Genomic DNA, 17,653 nt, shown 5'->3' with positions numbered 1-17,653 from the left:
TGCTCTGAAGTAATGCACCCGGGTAGCTTCAGTCCAATCTACTATTTTATTAGTGAGTCTTTGGAACTCATCCGCAAACTCTAGGACTCAGGAGGATCCTTGATGGAGTTGTAGGAGGGCCACTTTAGCCTTCTCCCCTTGAAACGGATCCTCGAAACGTCTCCTTAACGCTCGCATGAATTCATTAAGCGACCGTATGGAGTGAGCCCGGGTATCAAACTGGAGAACCCTCCATTCTGCAGCCTTTCCAGCCAAGAGCGAGGAAACGAATCTCACTCGGCTGTCTTCCCTGGGAAACATATGCCCTTGTTCTCTCATGTAACTGTCCACTTGATGCAAAAAACAGGGCAACGCGTCCGTGGAACCATCAAAAGTCACTCGCAAACGGGGTTGCTTCCGCTGCACGACCGGGACCACAGGCTGGACAGGTCTTACTGGCAGCCCTGCTGGCGGTTGTCCAGGGATGGGGTGTCCCGGGGCTGGCTGCCCAGGAGCCGGTTGTACCTGGCCCGTCTGCCCCGGAGGCGGTTGCACCGGAGGTTGCATGGCTGTAGCGGAAGCTGCTGGCCAGGGGGTTGTTGGCCTGGGACCGGTGCTGGCGCAGGCGCTGCTTGAGCTTACTGTAGGCAACCGTACTCATTCATCAACACGTCCATTTGGTCCTGCATACAGGTCATACGATCCAACAGCTCTCGGTTTTGAAATCTCAAGGCATGGATCTCCTCTTCAGCCCCCCCCCCAGTCCTTCGGGCTTGGCTGACTTGGTAGTTCGTATTCCAGTCGCCCTCCTCTGCATACAAGTCCACCTCCTCCGAATATTCTTGAACATCAGGAGCAAAGGCGAGCCGTTGCCTGCGCACTATCTCCCGGGGCAGGCCAGGTTCTGGTGAGCCCGAAGAAAACGAGGGGAAAGACCAGTCCAGTCCCCCGCTAACTTTCGATCGCCTCCAGTTCCTGCTGTCGCTCGCGCCCAAGCAGCGGCCACATCCACCAACAGTTGCTCCTCCGCCCGCCTCTGGTCAGTGAGCGCTCGGTCCGCCTCGAGTTTGGCGACCACGGTGGCAGTCACAATTGGTTCGGCTGCTTGTTCCAAGAGCATTTGGATCTCCTTGTGTTGGCCCAACAGCGTTTGGACCTGTTGAGCAAGATCCGCAGAAGAAGGACTGAACTCAGGTTTTAGTACCTTCTCGACATCGGCCGCCTGGCGGCAGCGCTCTAATCTTCCCAGCGGCATAGGGTGGGATCCAGAACAGGTTGCGGAATGTCTCCCTCCCGAGCCCCCGCCATTGGGAAACAGAACTCGAGCCCCTGGATTGGGGCCACCGACTCCTGGTGCGCCCCGCAGAGTGTAAGCTCAGCCAATAACCGAGTTAGAAGAGCAAAGTCCTCCTGCGCTAACTGGGACTCCTCCAGCAAAGTATCCAGTCCCAAAAGGTCGTTGTGGGCACGCAAATCAGTGTCCTGAGTCCTCCAGGGGGTTGCTGCCGCCAGGCGATGCCACTGATCAATCACCAGCCCAACCAGCTGGGTGGACTAGGGCTGTTGATTTGGTTCGGCCCAAACTGAAAAACAGCTGAATTTCCCCTGATTCGGTGGTTTTTAGTATGGGACGAACCGAACTCAAAAATGGCGGGCAACCGGGGAGCCGAATTCAGCGAGTTCGGGAGTTCACGAATAAATCCGGCCAATTCGGGGCGTCAGTAAGCAGCATAACCGTCAGTAAGCAGCATTCTCCTTCCCCGGCCAATCGGTGGCCAAGCTGGGTCTTCTTCTGGCCAATCAGTCAGGATTGAGTACTGGAGGAATCAGCTGATGTGCGGCCCGGCCAGGGAGAGAGAGAGAGAGAGAGAGGGAAATCCTTGTGTGTGTGTGGGGGGGTGCTTGTGCACATTCGCTCCTTTCTGTGGCTGCAGGGGGCATATCTTTGGGGGAACAGACCCCAAACTTTCAGCAGAGATTCAGACAAGCCTTCTTAAGAGACCACCCAAGTTTTGTAAACATTGGGTCAGGGGGTCCTGAGATATGGGCTCCCCCCTTTTTTCTTTCCATGGCTGCAGGGGGCGCATTTTTGGGGGTACAGACCCCAAACTTTCAGCAGAGATTCAGACAAGCCTTCTTAAGAGACCACCCAAGTTTTGTAAACATTGGGTCAGGGGGTCCCAAGATATGGGCTCCCCCCTTTTTTCTTTCCATGGCTGCAGGGGGCGTATTTTTGGGGGTACAGACCCCAAACTTTCAGTGGAGCTTCAGATGAGCCTTCTTAAGATACCCCCCAAGTTTTGTAAACATTGGGTCAGGGGGTCTCGAGATATGGGCTCCACCCCTTTTCCCTCCCCCCTTTTCCATTTCCGTGGCTGCAGGGGGTGCTTTTTTGGGGATACAGCCCCCAAACTTTCAGCATAGCTTCAGACAATCCTTCTTAAGATACCACCCAAGTTTTGTAAAGATGGGTTCAGTGGGGGCAGAAATATCGGCTCCCCCCTTTTCTTTTTCCGTGGCTGCAGGGGGCGCATTTTTGGGGGTGCAGATCCCAAACTTTCAGCGGAGCTTCAGACAAGCCTTCTTAAGAGACCACCCAAGTTTTGTAAACATTGGGTCAGGGGGTCCCGAGATATGGGCTTTCCCCTTTCCCCTTTCCCCTATTGGGATGAATGGATCAGCCCATCCTGTATGCATCTCCAGAGCAAAACGTCCCGTGCCTAAATGGAATCGTCTTGGATTACCCAGTCCTCCCCAGCCCCTCCTGATGGAACAGAAGACAGCCACAGTAAGACCCCTTTGGGGGCTTTGATCTATAATTTTTCTCCTGTGTGTGTGTGTGGGGGGGGAGCAGAGTCTGCGTGTGTGTGGGGAGGGAGCAGTTTCTGTGGGTGGGTGGGGGAGCCAAAGGGGGCTTTTGCCGGTTCTGCCTGGGGTGTGTGTTCCCCCTCGAGTCTCTCTCTCCCTGGTTTGAGGGGGGGTTTCTGTTGTGTGTCTTCAGGTTTTCCCTCATTCATAAGAGCGGTTAGGTCTATTTGGATGCTTGCTCAAAACTTGTTTTCAAATGGTGACTTAAAGAATGCATTTGGAGTCCCATGCAAAAGGGGAAATTCCACCCCACCTGCTCATTATGCATAGCTAGCTGCCGCTGTCCCTTTCCATGGTTTGCAAACTCCCAGGTGTCAGGTGTTGCTTTGCACAGTTGCAAAGGTGTTGCTTACACGGTTGTGTTGCTTTTCAGTCATGTTGCTTTGCAGTCGTGTTGCAATGCTTTGCAAACTTCTCAGCTGTTTGTCGGGGCTGGGAGCTTTGTGCGTGGGCGGCAAGCTCTGCTCAGAGATGCACATTAAGGGTGCGGGGGACCCCTTTCGGGGCCCATATCTCAGCCCCCCCGACCCAATCTTTACAAAACTTGGGGGGTCTTTCAAGAAGCGTCCTTTGAAGCTCCGCTGAAAGTTTGGGACCTCTACCCCCAAAAATGCCCCCCCAGAGCCGCAGAAAGGCGCGGTTGTGTTTTTAACGGCTTTATTCGGTCAAATTTTTTTCCCGAACTTTGAATTCCCACTGAATTGCACTGACCTGAAGCGGGGGAGTTCGGACTTCGGCATATCCCGAATCTAAACGGCCGAATTCAGCCGAATCCGAACTATACCGAATTTTTAAAATTCAACAGCCCTAGGGTGGACTCTGTGTAAGTCCGCTGCGCCTCCTCCAAGACAGCGTGCAGAAAGTCAGGGTCCTCGGGGAGCTCGTCCTGTGCCTCAAGCCGAGGAGATGAGTGTCCAGGCGAACCCTCCAGGGCTCCAGCCAAGGTCAGCAAGTAAGGATAGGTCTAGTGTCCTAATATAAGCTCTAGTCCTGTGGCTCCATTAAACAGACTTCAGCAGACAACCAATCCACAAAAGCAGTTTTATTGGGTAGAATCAACAGGTTTCAGAAGTCATATTCAAAAGGACACTAGTAAGGGTCAAAGGCAAGGTACACAGCATATATGGAAGAGCAAAAGGAGATAACCGGTTACCCAGGCAAACCCCTTCCCCTCCAGGAGGCAGAAAGGAGTACTTGGCGATTCCCACAGTATGGGAATCTATGAAGACTAAACAAGGGGCATAGATTGGCCTTGGACAGAATAGCACAACAGCACCTGGAAGCAGCACAATCGCACTACCGCATACCATCCTCATGGCCTGCTCCTGACACAAGTGCAGTTGCTCCTGCGGAGAATGAAGAGTACGCCCCACAGAGTGGCATATGGGATCAGGTCTTTGGGGAGACTGTGGCTGTGATGCAGCACCAGTCATTTCAACCAACACTATCCTACTGAAACTGGGAACCAGGGGATTGGCTTCATGCAATTTGCGGGTGTCTTCTGTATTCCAGAGAGGCACGGGAAGGTACGAATAAGCAGAAGTTTAAAACAAAAGAACAGAGACCCCGAAGACTCGTCTCTCTCTTAGAAACATCTTCAAACTGTTCCTTCCCAAAGGGAATGTGGGCCAGCACAAACAGTGTAAATACAAAAACTCTCTTGCAAGTACAGCAAGTCTAGATACTGCAGCCAACCCCTCCTCCAAGGCCATTTAGCATGTTACTTATTCCTTTCTTTATTTAAAAATGCTTTTACCCTGCCTAGAAAGCAGGACTTAAAGAGGCTTACCATAAAAGTCACTCTAAACATACAATAAATATTACACTATGGCTGGATGCTTAGGGTTGCCAACCTCCAGGTAGTAGCTGGTGATCTCCCACTGTTACAACTGATCTCCAGGCAATAGAGATCAGTTCACCGGGAGAAAATGGCCACTTTGGCAATTGGACTCTATGGCATTGAAGTCCCTTCCCTCCCTAAACCCTGCCCTCCTTAGGCTCCATCCCCAAACCGCCCGCCAAGAGCGAAGAGGGACCTGGTAACCCTATGGATGCTCCCTACTATAGTAGCTGCCCCTCCCATGCAAAATGCCCTAAGGAAGGGGGTGAATTTGCATTGTAGAAGGATGGGAAGAAATTGCTCAGACCCTCTAAGCTGCTTTTCTGCTGATTCCACCCTCCCCATATTTGTTTGCAAGGGCTATCACACAGCCAGAATACAAGTGGCTGGGTTGGGGGAAGTTTCAGCGAAGACTGTCTGGGTTAAATCCTCTCTCCTCCTCTGCTCCAGAACACCTCTGTCTGAAGGCACTTGGTGAGGGTGAAGGAGTCCTCAGGATTCATTCCCTGTGACTGAATTGTATGGTGTTGCTCCCCCACCCCTTTAAAAAACAAAGAGTTGAAGAAAAGCTACACAAGAAAGTAGGCTGAACATGCACAAAGTACCTTTCCTTCACCACTCAGCAACTGCAGCCTGCCATGTCAGGATCCAGCCTTCCTTCCTGGGGAAGGTACAAATCCCAGCCTTCTAGTGTTCGAAATGACCGGCGGCCTCTGCTTCCCTTACCAGCAGTCTTAGGACACAGCGTGCAAAAGAGTTTGTCCCTTTTTGTTGCACAGATATAAGATGTCTCTGCAGTGAAAAGGGCTAGACTCTTCCCACCCCCAAATTAAATCTGTGAATTCAGAGGAATGGGTAGATTGAGGGAATAAGTCAATATCATGTTATTATGCAATAGAGGGATAACAATTGTTTGTGTAAAGTGCCATCAAGTCACAACTGACTTATGGCAACCCAGTAGTTTTTTCAAGGGAAGAAACTCACAGAGGTGGTTTGCCATTGCCTGCCTCCACATCATGACCCTGGTGTTCCTTGCAGGTCTCCCATCCAAATACTAGCCAGGGCCGACCTTGAGATCTGATGAGATCCGGCTAGTCTGGGCCATTCAGGTCAGGGCAGAATACTGATTCTTTTTAAATTGCTCAAAAGGCCTTTCAGTGGCACGGCGAGAGGAAAATGGTGGCTGATGATGGGCACTCTGTTGCTAGCGCGAATGCTGCTGCAGTCATGGTCACAGTGGCAGAGAAGCAGAGCCTCTTCTTTGTGTGGATGTGGGGCCAAGTGTCACTGAAAAGCAGGCAATGCATTTTTTACATTTGTTTGCACAACAACAGCTTCTGAGCAGGTACAGTGTGGCTAAACTTCCCACTGTTCAGATCTACAGAGAGCTGTTAAGTTGGAATTCCTATGCAGACTTGGAGCTCTCCAGCCTGGGCTCAGTAAAAACTAGGGTCATTTATGCACGGTCGCTTTAACCTCCTTTATTCCCCGTTTCAGCCAGGATCAAAGTAACCTGGGTTGGGGGAAATTGTATGCATTTGCTGGAATGATCAGGGACAAAACTGTGTGCTAATGGAGGCATTAATACAGAAAAGCAATCTCCCAAGCTCAAATCAAGTCCGACCCCTTTAAATGCTGATCTGTAATTGGCTGTCTTCGCAGTACTCACCCTGAGAGAAGATTTCCTTCCCCCCAGACCCAACTGCCGCATAAAAAGGCATTTTAAGAACAAAAAATGGAGCAATCTGAAAGAAGGGGCGGGGGGAGAGAAATCCAAGCCTTGTTTTTAAAAAGCCTTTCTTTTGCTCAGAAAGAGCTCCGAGGTAGCAGGAAGCACTTGAATCCCCGCCTCTTTACACACTGCTTCGTGATTGGCTGTAAGAGAAGCCAATCTTCTGTGCTTCCCCTGTTTGGCTATCAGCATGCTGCCTTGAAGAGGGGTTTGGAAAAGGGTGGGGCGAATCTCAACTCAAGAAAGTTGTACGCTCAGTGATTCCAGAATGAGCCAGTATCCACGGTTTAATTCGGGCCAGAAGAGGAATGGGAAAAGCCAGGTTCGTTTTGCGTTGAAGCAGCGTTGAGCTTCCAAGGAATGAGGTAATGTGCATACCCAAAAATTTGATCCTGGCTGAAACAGGGAATAAAGGAGGGTTAAGCGACCATGCATAAAGCACCTAGGAGAGGTTAGCTCAGGATGGAAAACCATTGTTTGCCACATTCTTCCTGGGGGAGCGTGAGCTCCTACTTTTCTGAATGTCTCTCTTGCTTGGGTCTCCTTTTAAGCTGTGCTTTGCAATGTAATGCAACACACCTCTTTATTTATTTGAAATAGTTATATGCCACACCCTCCACCAAAATTGCTCCGGGTTGCTTTCATCAAGCATCATCTATAAACAACAATCATAACACTGACAAAAGAAATGAGTCTGTCTAGTCCAGCATCCTGTTTCTAACAGGGGCTAGTAGCCCCCCCTGCCCCCGCCACTGCTGGCATCAGCCCTCCCCTGCTCTCTGCTCCCCAGCATCAGACTATCAAAGGCACTTTGCTTCTGAACCCAGAGACCCCATTCACCTATCATGGCCATAGGTCTAGTATGTGCCATCTTCCATACATTTGTCCAGTAGTTGCAGCGAGAGCCACAATTCAGCTACCCAGAGTGCGAAGCAGGACTTCCTTTTGTCAGTCCTGAATCTACTGCCCATCAGTTTCAAAGGGGGACCCCCGAATTCTAGTATTATGTGGGGGGAGTTGCTCTCAGTCTGCTTCCTTTACATCATGCATTTTAAGAGCTCTTATCATGCCCTTCCCTCAGTTGCCTTTTTTTCTAAACTGAAAATCCCCAGATGCTCTAGCCTTGCCCCACAGGTCAGGCGTTCCAACCCCCCAATTGTTTTATTTACCCTCTTCTGCTCTTTCCCTAGCCATTCAATATGCTGTTTCAGAGATGGCAACCAGAGATGGTCTACAGTATTCCAAATACGGCTGCAGTAATCAGGCCTTGTATAAACCCATTACTTTACAGGCAGTAGACTTGACAAGTTTACACAGGAGCCTTTGGTGAGGCACCTTGTCAAATGCTTTTTGGAAGTCTGAGAATGTCCACTGTATCACCCCCGTCTGGATCAGGGATCCCTGACCTTTCTGAGCCTGCAGGCAATTCTAACACAGGGTGGTGTCGTGGTTAAGAGTGGTGGACTCCAATCTGGAGAACCGGGTTTGATTCCCTGCTCCTTCACACGCAGCCTGCTGGGTGACCTTGAGCTAGTCACAGTTCTCTCTGAACTCTCTCAGCCTCACCTACCTCACAATGTGCCTGTTGTGGGGGGAGGTGATTCTAAGCCGCTTTGAGACTCCTTTCTGAGACTACCTCCTCCTGTGGGAGGGGTAGAGAAAAAGCAGGGTTTCTTCTTCTTCTTGATGGGTGCTGCCATATGGAATGGAGCCAACCAAAAAATGGCTGCTGTAGGAGGCGGAGTCAACCACCACAGACCACCTGGCCCCACCTGATTTCTAAAAACATATAGCGGGTGCCAAGGAAGGTGTTGGCAGGCCCCATTGCACCCACAGGTCCCATGTTGGAGACCCCAGTCTAGATGTTTGTTGTAGAAAAGAGCAAGAGTCCAGTAGCACCTTAAAGACTAACAAAATTTCTGGCAGGGTATGAGCTTTCGTAAGCCACAGCTCACTTCTTCAGAACTAGATGTTTGTTGACACTCTTAAAGAGGTTGGTGAGTCAGGACTTGGCTTTACAGAAGCCATGCTGACTCCTCTTCAGGAAGGCCCATTCTTCAATGAGTTTAGAGATTCTGTTTTTAATAATATTCTCCACCAATTTACCCAGGATAGCCTAAGCTGTCTGTAATGTGCCCACCTGCCCCAGACCCCTTTTAAAAAATCCATGTGACATTTAACTGTTTTCTAGTCCTTTGGCATGGAGGTTAATACCAATAACAAATTACATATTTCAGTTACAAGATCAGTAATTTCATGTTTGGATTTTTTGTCTGTCCTAGAATTTCTTCTTTGTACACCACTGTTGGGAGTCAATCTGTCACACATAGTTACTGAAATATCTAGTTCAAGGGCAGGTTATCTGTCCAGTGTCCTCCAGATTGAAAACAGATGCAAAGAATTTGTTCAGCTTGTCTGCGATCTCCCCATCCTCCTTTAGCAATCTCCCATCTCTGTCAGTAAATGATCCAACAACTTGCCCTCGGTGGTCTTAATACTTTTTCAAAAAGGGGAAAGAGAAACTGGGGAGAAGAAACAGAAAGCATGTTCTATATTGGATGGGCAGTGTGAGGCCTTCCTCCCTTCAGTCCCTCCCTCCCCACAAACCACTGTAGATGTTCCAGAAGAGCAGCCAAGCTTGTTGGTTGTAGCTCAAGACACTAACATTGACACCTTTGGGAACAAAAAGCAAAAAGGAATTTCTGCTCAAACAATTGGGGTGGGGTGGGTGACCTTCTGCTGGCACGTTGCATGCCGCAGGGCCCCCTAACCTCCAGGAGCATCTTTTGGAAGAATAACAACAGCCTGTTCCATGATTAAAATGATGTCCATATGGATCCAACCCATAATAACCAACAATTAATAGCACCCCCCAAGTCTGCCTAGCAAATCTGTCTAACAGCCCTGGCTGCAAATATATCTGGCTCTTGGGTTTCTGCAAGTTGTGCAGTTCTTAGATTGCAAACCTAAGCAGGCTTCCTAGGGTGTAAGCCCCATCAAGCGCAGTGGGGATTTCTTCTGAGTAAGCATGGACAGGATTGGCATTTAAAAAGATTAAATTAATGTGTATGTGGGCTTGAGGTTTTGTAGTCTAAATCATCAGAATCTTAAAATCCCAGTAGTACTTATCCTTATTGCTCATTTGTTATTAATAATAATTAATGAGAATTGGGTGCTGGCTTGTGAATTTTTTTTTGCTTGCTTGCTTATTACATCTATACTGTGCTTTTCAGCCAAGATTTGGTTCCCAAGGCAGCTTCCGACTATTAAAATCCATCTTAGATACAATGATTGTTGTTGTTAAGCTTTTGGCATTAGAATGTGCCAAAGAGGCGCTGAACCTTAACAATCTTGTTTTCCATGCCAGCAACCATCCCTGGTATATATGAATTAAAGGTTAGAGTACCCTTGCACAGGTGCAGAGTGCAATTCCCTCTGCCCCTCTAAAGTAAACTGGTGTAGCACAGCGTCTAAGAAAACAAACTGTGATTGGGGTGGTCAGGTCGGTTCAGAGATCAGCTATGCCATGACCCTTAGAAAAACATTTCTTTGCTGACCCCATCTGCAGTATGAGAATAGTAATGCTACCTCACAGGGCTGTTGCAAGAATGACTCTGTCAATTTATGTCAGGGCCTTTGAACTCTGAACATTCTGTAGAAAAGCTGAAGTTTTTACTATTAAACCGTAGAAACCCGGACACATTAAGAGGTGAAGAGTGACAGCTGAATGTCTAGAATGTCACACCAACATGGCAGGGTTCAAATTCCAGTGTGTGTGTGTATATGTGGGGGGTGGGACCGTAAAGATGCCAGCAAATAAATAAAACCATCCTAAATCTTTAAGGGTGGCTGGTATTATCATCCCCATTTTGCAGACACAGGCAGTTTAAAATGTTTATTGGTTTAGACATTTATCCTTAGCTTTTCCTTCCAATGGGGGCCCAAAGTGGCTTTGGGCGCCAGTGTGGTGCCAGTGGTTAAGAGCCAGCGTGGTGTAGTGGTTAAGAGCGGTGGACTCTGATCTGGAGAACCGGGTTCGATTCCCCTCTCCTCCACACGAGCGGCGAAGGCTCATCTGGTGAACCGGGGTGGTTTCCCCACTCCTCCACATGAAGTTGGCTGGGTGACCTTGGGCTAGTCACAGCTCTCTCCGCCCCACCTACCTGACAGGGTGTCTGTTGTGGGGAGGGGAGGGTGACTGCAAGCCCGTTTGAGGCTCCCCTAAGGGGAGCCCACGGAAGTCTATGGCCACTCCAGGCTCCTAGTATCTTAAAAGGGTTGTGCCGCCTCTCCCATTGTTTCTCAACCTGTCGTTCGTTTTAGTACATCCCTCCCTTAGCGCTCCCCTCACTTTTCAAAATCCTCACAACCACCTTGTGAGGAGGCTGAGCGAGAGAGCGCGCGACCGGCCCAAGGTCGCTCTGATGTCAGAGCGGAGATCCGAACTCGCCCCCAACTGCCGCTCCCGCCAAAAAAAGGGGGGCGGGGGGGGCAGCCCTCCCCCCCCTCCCCGCTCCGCCTCTGCCCCGGACCTCAGGACTGGCTCGCTCGGCCGGGGGGGGCGGGGCGGGGCGGGGCGGGCGGCCGGGGCGCGTGCGGCCGGGTGACGTCGGCTCCTCGACGTGCCTCTGGCCCCGCCCCGCGCGCGTCCTGTGGGCGTGGCCGGCGGGCGGGCAGGCGGGCTGGCCGGCCGCGGAGGGAGGATGGCTGGGAGACGAGGCGGGAGGGGGGAGGAGGCGGCAGGAAGGAGCCCGAGCCGAGCGCAGCGCCGCTGAGCCCGGCTGACGAGGAGCCCACGTGCGGGAGGCTCCGGCTGACCCGGCCGCCAAGCAGGATCCGCCGGCGGCGGCAGGGAGCGGGGCGGGGGGCTTGCTTGCTTTCTCCCTCCCTCCCTCCCGGGGGGGCTTTCCCTCCCTCCCTCCCGGCCGGCTCCTTCTTCGCAGCCATGGAGGCGGATGGGAGCCAGGCGATCTCGGGGAGCCCCAACGACTCGCAGCACGACCCGGGGTAAGTTGGCCGCCTCTTGGCCTGCCCGGGTTGTTGTTGTTGTTGTTTTGTGTGTGGGGGGGTGTCTTCCCCCCGCTCCTCCCCCCCGCCTCCCTTCGCAGATCCGGGATGGGAGCGGGGGGGGGGGCTGGTCCCCTGCCGGCTTCTTGCGCCGCCTGTGCCGGAGTCGCTCGCCTTGGGGGCCGGGTCGCCTTCAGCTCGCCCCCCCCCCAATATCTTTCCGCTCGGCCCCCGCCCCGCCCGCCCCCCCCCGGCTTCCCCCCCTCCCCACCGCTCTCTTCCCTTTAGCTTTTGTAAGTTACACGTCAAAATGGCCGATCTGACATCTGTGCTTAACTCTGCTCTGTTTTCTTCTTCTTCCAGCAAAATGTTCATCGGCGGCCTGAGTTGGCAGACCTCGCCAGGTAAGGGGCGGGGGGGGTGCGCGGGGGGAGGGGGAGGGGGCGCCCCACTGGCCCCCTCCTCTCCCCCCCTCTCCGGCCGGCCCAGCCTGGCCTCCCTGAGAGGTCTTTGTTGTCCCCCCAGGTCAGGTCCGCTGGGCTCAACCCCCCCCACGACACCCCCTCCCAGACCCGCGCAGGGAGCCGGGCTGCCCGGCACGAGGGGGCCCGCAGGAGCCCTTTCATTTGCTCCAAATAACAGATCCTTTCCTAGAGTCCTCTATTCGACCTTAAATTTGCCTGCGCGCACTTTTAAAGGGGGGGGGGCGAGGAAAAGCACAGAGGCGCCTGGCGGTCGCCGCTCTCTTCTTCTTTCCCGGCTTCTTCGGAAGTAATTTTAAATGTCCCTTTTTTGCTTTTGAGGGGCTGGAATGTTGGTTTTTTTTGTTCCCTTTACCTTTTTTATTTACCCCGTCTCCCTCCCCCATCTTCTTTCACGCTCTTTCTCTTTTCTTCCCCCACCCACAGATAACCTTAGAGATTATTTTAGCAAATTTGGAGACATAAGAGAATGTATGGTTATGCGAGACCCGACCACAAAACGTTCCAGGTAAACCCTTCCGCTACTTTTAAATCAAAGTTTTCCTTAATGTAGACAGCCCTTGTGTGTGTGGTCCAAAAGTATGGCTGTTTTGTTCTGTATACCAAGTGTCAACAAATAAAATAAGAATTGCTGGGAGTGGAAATCCTTTTTCAGAATAACTTTAGTTTCTGGGAGAAGTACAGCCTCTTATTGATCATTGTTAACATTGCTAGGGCTTCTTTTGGGGGCCAGGTGGGAATGTGAAATGGTTCCGAGTAGCTTTTGCAGAAACTTATTTTCACTGTTTTGAAGCGTCGTTGGCTTTCTTAACCAATGATGGTCACATCCCATTAGTTCATTGCTTCTTATAAAAGCAGGATGAGTTGAAGGTGAAAATGTGGGTGTCTTTTGGACAGGGGTGCGGTACAGAACAGAAATGGCAGGTTGGAGGGGGAGAGAATTATAACTGAGAGTGAAACTGTTTTATCTTGGATCTCCATTGGCGTCCAGTTCTTGCTGTTCCTTTTCCCACTGGCTTTTGTCTCTCTTTTTTTCCAGAGGCTTTGGTTTCGTTACATTTGCAGATCCGGCAAGCGTAGATAAAGTATTAGCTCAACCCCATCATGAATTAGATTCCAAGACGGTATGTTACATGACCTGGTGGCACTGATGTTTTGCTTGCACTCTGTGCTTTAATATCTCCTTTATTTCCTGCAATATTATGACCATGGCAGGCTTATTTAAAGAGACAGTGTCCTTTTTTGGTTGAGTTTGCTCCAAGCACAAGGCTGCTGGGTTTTTTAGATTCATTACTTTCTTGAAGAAACACCAGGCTATTGTTGAGCCTGAAAGCTTATTTGGGCTTTACGAACTTAAAAACTTATTTTGGTAAAATAAAACCAATTTGGTAAAAATGTTTACTAACTTGCCAGATACCCTGAAGAACACCTCCCAAATATGGTGCCTTTTTCATCCAGTTAATTTTTCAAAATGATAATCTACATGGTTTCAGAGGGTTGTGTGGGGGGGGGATATCGGCAAGCTGCTAGGTTTCGTGATAAGACAGGAAAGTGCTACATTCAATCAAAACCTTTTTAAAAAGTTGCACGGAAGTATTTGCCTCCCTTTTGTTATCTCCCTTGCAGTCAATTGTGGAGAGAGATTTGTTTGTTTGTTTTTACCCTAACAAGAATGAGGTGTTGAGTGTCAGATGCGGAAAGGCACCTTCCAAACCAGGGCAAGGGTATGTCCAATGGGAGTCTCTTGTGTCTCGTGCTGACTGTATTCAAAAGTTGTTGCCCTGTGCTGAAACACTTCAAGAGTTTGCTCGTATTGGGGGGGGGGGCATCAATTGCCACCCCTCCAGTACTCCATCAGATCCTTAAAAAAGGACATTTTTTCTGAGATGCTAAAAAGAGATTTGTGATGGGTTCACTTTCCCTTTATTAATAAGCTTTGAGCAAACTGATAATTAAAAGGACGTTGGTAGAGGTCATTTGTGCTTCTGGGGTGGGTGGGGACACAGCTTTTAGAGAAGAGAGGAATGTGATGCAGCTTACTTACAAACTACATAAAATCAGCTATTTTTAATGAAACCTTCATAGTCCAGTTTGTAAAAATGTGTGTCACAAGAGTTAAAGGGATTATCTTTTTAATGCTACTAAGTTCTGCTTTGTAATGAATGTTTTAAAAGCAAAAGGTCAGAAACCAATCTGGGATTTTCATTTTTCTACCACTGCCCATCATGAAACAGGTGGATTTTTTTCCTTTGGAGTTGCATTAATTTAGTGTACAAATTCTGCTGGGCTTGTCTGAGCATGTACCCTGTGCTTGAACATTTCTTAATGATTTGACAACAGACCAGTTCATATGATTCTGCGGTGTGGTGTAGAGCGAGGGAGAGGGTATACATTTTTATGTCTTACCAATAAGCTCAAGTTTCCTATAAGTTTAAGAAGAAGAAAAACATCTATTTTGCCATGTGAAAAATTTCCTCCAAGTCCTGGGAAAGGAATTAACTATTTTGGTTCCACCTAATGAGATTGAAGCCTCATCTGTTAATAAAATAGGTATCTTCAGTGTCTTTAGCATTCAGGGCAAATCCATCTCCCCCCCCCCCCTGCCAAGGAGTTTACAATAAAAAAAAAACTGACAGTGGGAAAGCCAGCAAAGGGAGGGAAAGAAGAGGGCTACAAGGGAGGAACATACCAGTGTGTATACTTAAGCTTTGTTCCCAAGGTAATTTTCTCATGGGGTGGGTAGGACAGTGCTAGGAAATGGGCCCAGGAACGCCCGCATCGTTTTATGATGTCATCAAACAAGAGAAGATGACCTCTGCTTGTGCTCGATGTGGTCCGTTCTCACGCTTGCGGCTGCCGCTGCTGGGCTCCCTCTTTTTTGTTGTTCCTGAACCTCTTTTGTTCCAGAATATAAAGCTCAGACAAGTTCTTGCCTCTTAGCCGCTGACTTGTAGACCTCTGATAGTTTCTTGTCATTCAGCATTGCCTAGCGTTTGACTCTGTTTCAACGTTCAGCACAGGAAGGAGCTCGGTTGGGTTTTGACATGGAAGGCGTTACGTTAAAAGCTTGGTCTAGGTAATGGCCATTCATATCAGAAATAGTGCTATTATTATAGTAATTTCCTAGAGGACTTGTAGATACAGTAAGTAGCATTGTATCTAACTAACTAATTTTTTTTAGTAGACTTTATTTTTCTGTTGGCTTGTTTTATCTTCAATAGTTGACAGAGATGTGCAACAGGTGTGGATTTGCCATGTTGATCACAAGTTAGGATGAAAAAGGCCACAGGCATGAAAGCATCGCTTTTGCTTTGGAGAAAGTTGAAGCCCTGTCCACGCAAAGAACACCCATCTTTGTTGAGTTTCGGACTTCTGGTATTGTGTATCATGCTTTAGAACTGGAAGGCTTACCTAACTCTCTGCCAGTGGAAAATCACAAAAACAACATTGTGGGAATTTGGTTCAGGTTCACTGGTCTGTTTCTCTCTCCCACCGCCTTGGTTTTCTGCTTCTAAAAAACAACAGTTAGAACTTTTTTGGGAGTTCATGAAACAATTGTACATCTGTCCTCAAATCTGCACACACCCCCCCCCCAAATTCTTTGGGCAACTCAATGGGTAATCTACACCTGTTGTATTTCTCTGGTAGACAAGAACCTAGCCAGTGCTGAATACATATGTAGATAATGTTAATCTTTATGAAAGGGATGGCTTTGTAGATGAAGAATTTATGAGTTCTTTCTCTTTCTCTGCTTTGTGAATTATACAGTGGCATGTAATCACTCATTTCTCAGGTAGATGGTTCTCATATGTAGAAGGGCATGATGTCATGTACCAGCAAAAGGCCAGCTGTTGAACAAAGAGCAGCTTGAAAACATCCTCTGTTGTGCAGGCAACAAATGCAGATTTTCTTAACCCTTGAAAGCAATCCTGATGTCATCAGTCAGCTAAGCTAAACCTCCCCCCCCCTTTAAAAATTAACAATTCAACCCTGGCATGCAAATAGAAGGAAGGCTTTACAAGAGTGACCCCCAGTTACAAGCAAACTGCAATAATGGCTTGCAAAAATTACTCCTAAAATGGGTGCAGTCACTTTCTTTAAGTCTTAAAAAGGGCTCCCCACACCTGGGCTCTTCTCAGTAACATGCTCTTGATTATGCGTAGCTGTTTTGGAAGCCATTTATAAGCCCCCGCGACAATGTGCAAGTCCTTTACTACCTAGTTCCATCCTCAAAAAAAAAAAAAAGTTGCTGCTCAGAGGGTTAGAAAGATACTTCAGGTGGGTATAGGATTTGTTTACATAAAGTAATTCCTAAATATTTCAGACGATGCCCAGGTGGTAGAATTGAGACTTGTATTTCTTTAGTCCCATAAGTATTTACTGGGTAGCAAAAATCTAATTTGTAACTTGCATCTGAATGAGTGAGTTTAGAATTGCAGGTATTCGACAGTATTTTACCAGCTTTTTCTGGAATATGCTGCACGTCAAATCTTCATTTTTGTCTACATGGCTACTCTACACCTGCACTTTTGGCTCCTTCAAAGCTGCAAGGCCATTGTCATATTAACAGTTCTGTGATTTGGGTTAGAGTTTGATCACCTTTGTTCATACAGTGAAACATGCAGATAGCCCCGTACCCCTCCTTAACATGGTGTCAGATTAAACAAGGTTTTTTTTTTAACAAAACAAGACCTGCCTTGTATAGGTGGTTCAATTTCACAGAAAGTTAGCATATGTTTTCCAGGATAATGGATTCTTCTGTGTTCAGAATCTGTGTTTTTAAATGTCTCTTTGCATTTGGATGACTATTAAAAGTTAAATCAGGAATGCGGTTGTAAAAGTGCATTTCTTGTGAGCCATTTAGAACTGACAAATGCTGATTTTAATCTGAAGTAGGAAACATCAACACTCCCTCCAAACAAAAACAAAAAAAATACTAATGCCTAGACGATTGTATGTTTGAAATTTAAAACGTATTGCCTGGTCTGGCATCTAAGACTTGGTGGCCAGATTTGGCTGTGAAGAACTCTGGGCTATACATTTCGAAGACCCAAGTTTGCCGTCTGCTGTAAAATAGCTTTCATAATGTACGGGTTTGCTTTCTCTTAATTCTTCCTCCCTTTAGCTTTGATACCGATCAGTTGCTCTCAAAAGGCTCTCCGTACCTGAGAAATGAGGGATTAATCATTCAGTGTATATTTTTCCTCTTTTGTCTTTCCAAAGAAAACATGCAAATTATGTTGCTTTCTTTCCCCCCCCCCCTTGCAGATTGATCCTAAAGTTGCATTTCCCCGACGAGCTCAACCTAAGGTAAGAAGGAAGAATCAATAATAGGATTTTAGGCACACAGATGGTCTTGTTGTTGCTGGGCAGTTCGCATTTCAAAAGGAAGAGCTGAGGCTTTGTTTAAGGCTTGGAATACCTGGTGTCTTAAAGTCCTTCAGGATCACAGAAGAACTCTGCTTTAAACGAAGTAATGGTTGTCTCCAGTATAACCATCTCCTGGTGGACTCTTCTGTCATTGTGTGTCTGGCGGAAGAAGCCGTGGGGCTTTTCTTTCCCCCAGCCCTCTAATCTTAATAACCATATATTGCAATGTTGAAGTGCTGTGATATTTTGATGGAGCTAAGGATTTCTTGTTTGTCTGTCGGAGGCTGAACTTTCCAGTGGAGATGGATGGGGGCGATTCTCTTGTTTGCTGACTGGTGTGTGTGTGTGGAATTGCTCCTCCCCCCCCCCGCCACT

General features: G+C 48.4%; 1 protein-coding gene across 17 annotated transcripts in view; it reads left to right on the top strand.

Annotated features, from left to right (window-relative positions):
* Positions 1 to 11,343: 11,343 nt before the first annotated feature.
* Positions 11,344 to 17,653, top strand: part of MSI2 (musashi RNA binding protein 2) — a 565,100-nt gene continuing 558,790 nt past the window's right edge. For 16 of the 17 annotated variants that reach the window (XM_056864864.1, XM_056864857.1, XM_056864863.1 and 13 more), the window contains exons 1-5: positions 11,355 to 11,426; positions 11,790 to 11,830; positions 12,335 to 12,416; positions 12,948 to 13,032; positions 17,177 to 17,218. In XM_056864864.1, the coding sequence (XP_056720842.1) occupies positions 11,365 to 11,426; positions 11,790 to 11,830; positions 12,335 to 12,416; positions 12,948 to 13,032; positions 17,177 to 17,218 (312 nt within the window). In that variant the 5' untranslated portion in view covers positions 11,355 to 11,364. Of the gene's footprint in view, positions 11,427 to 11,789; positions 11,831 to 12,334; positions 12,417 to 12,947; positions 13,033 to 17,176; positions 17,219 to 17,653 lie in introns of all 17 variants that reach the window. The other variant, XM_056864848.1, reaches the window with a different exon arrangement.

Source organism: Euleptes europaea, chromosome 19 (genome assembly GCF_029931775.1).
Source record: "Euleptes europaea isolate rEulEur1 chromosome 19, rEulEur1.hap1, whole genome shotgun sequence".
In the NCBI taxonomy this organism is placed as follows: domain Eukaryota; kingdom Metazoa; phylum Chordata; class Lepidosauria; order Squamata; family Sphaerodactylidae; genus Euleptes; species Euleptes europaea.
Note: the sequence above shows the minus strand (reverse complement) of the source record. Positions and strands in the feature narration are given on the sequence as shown.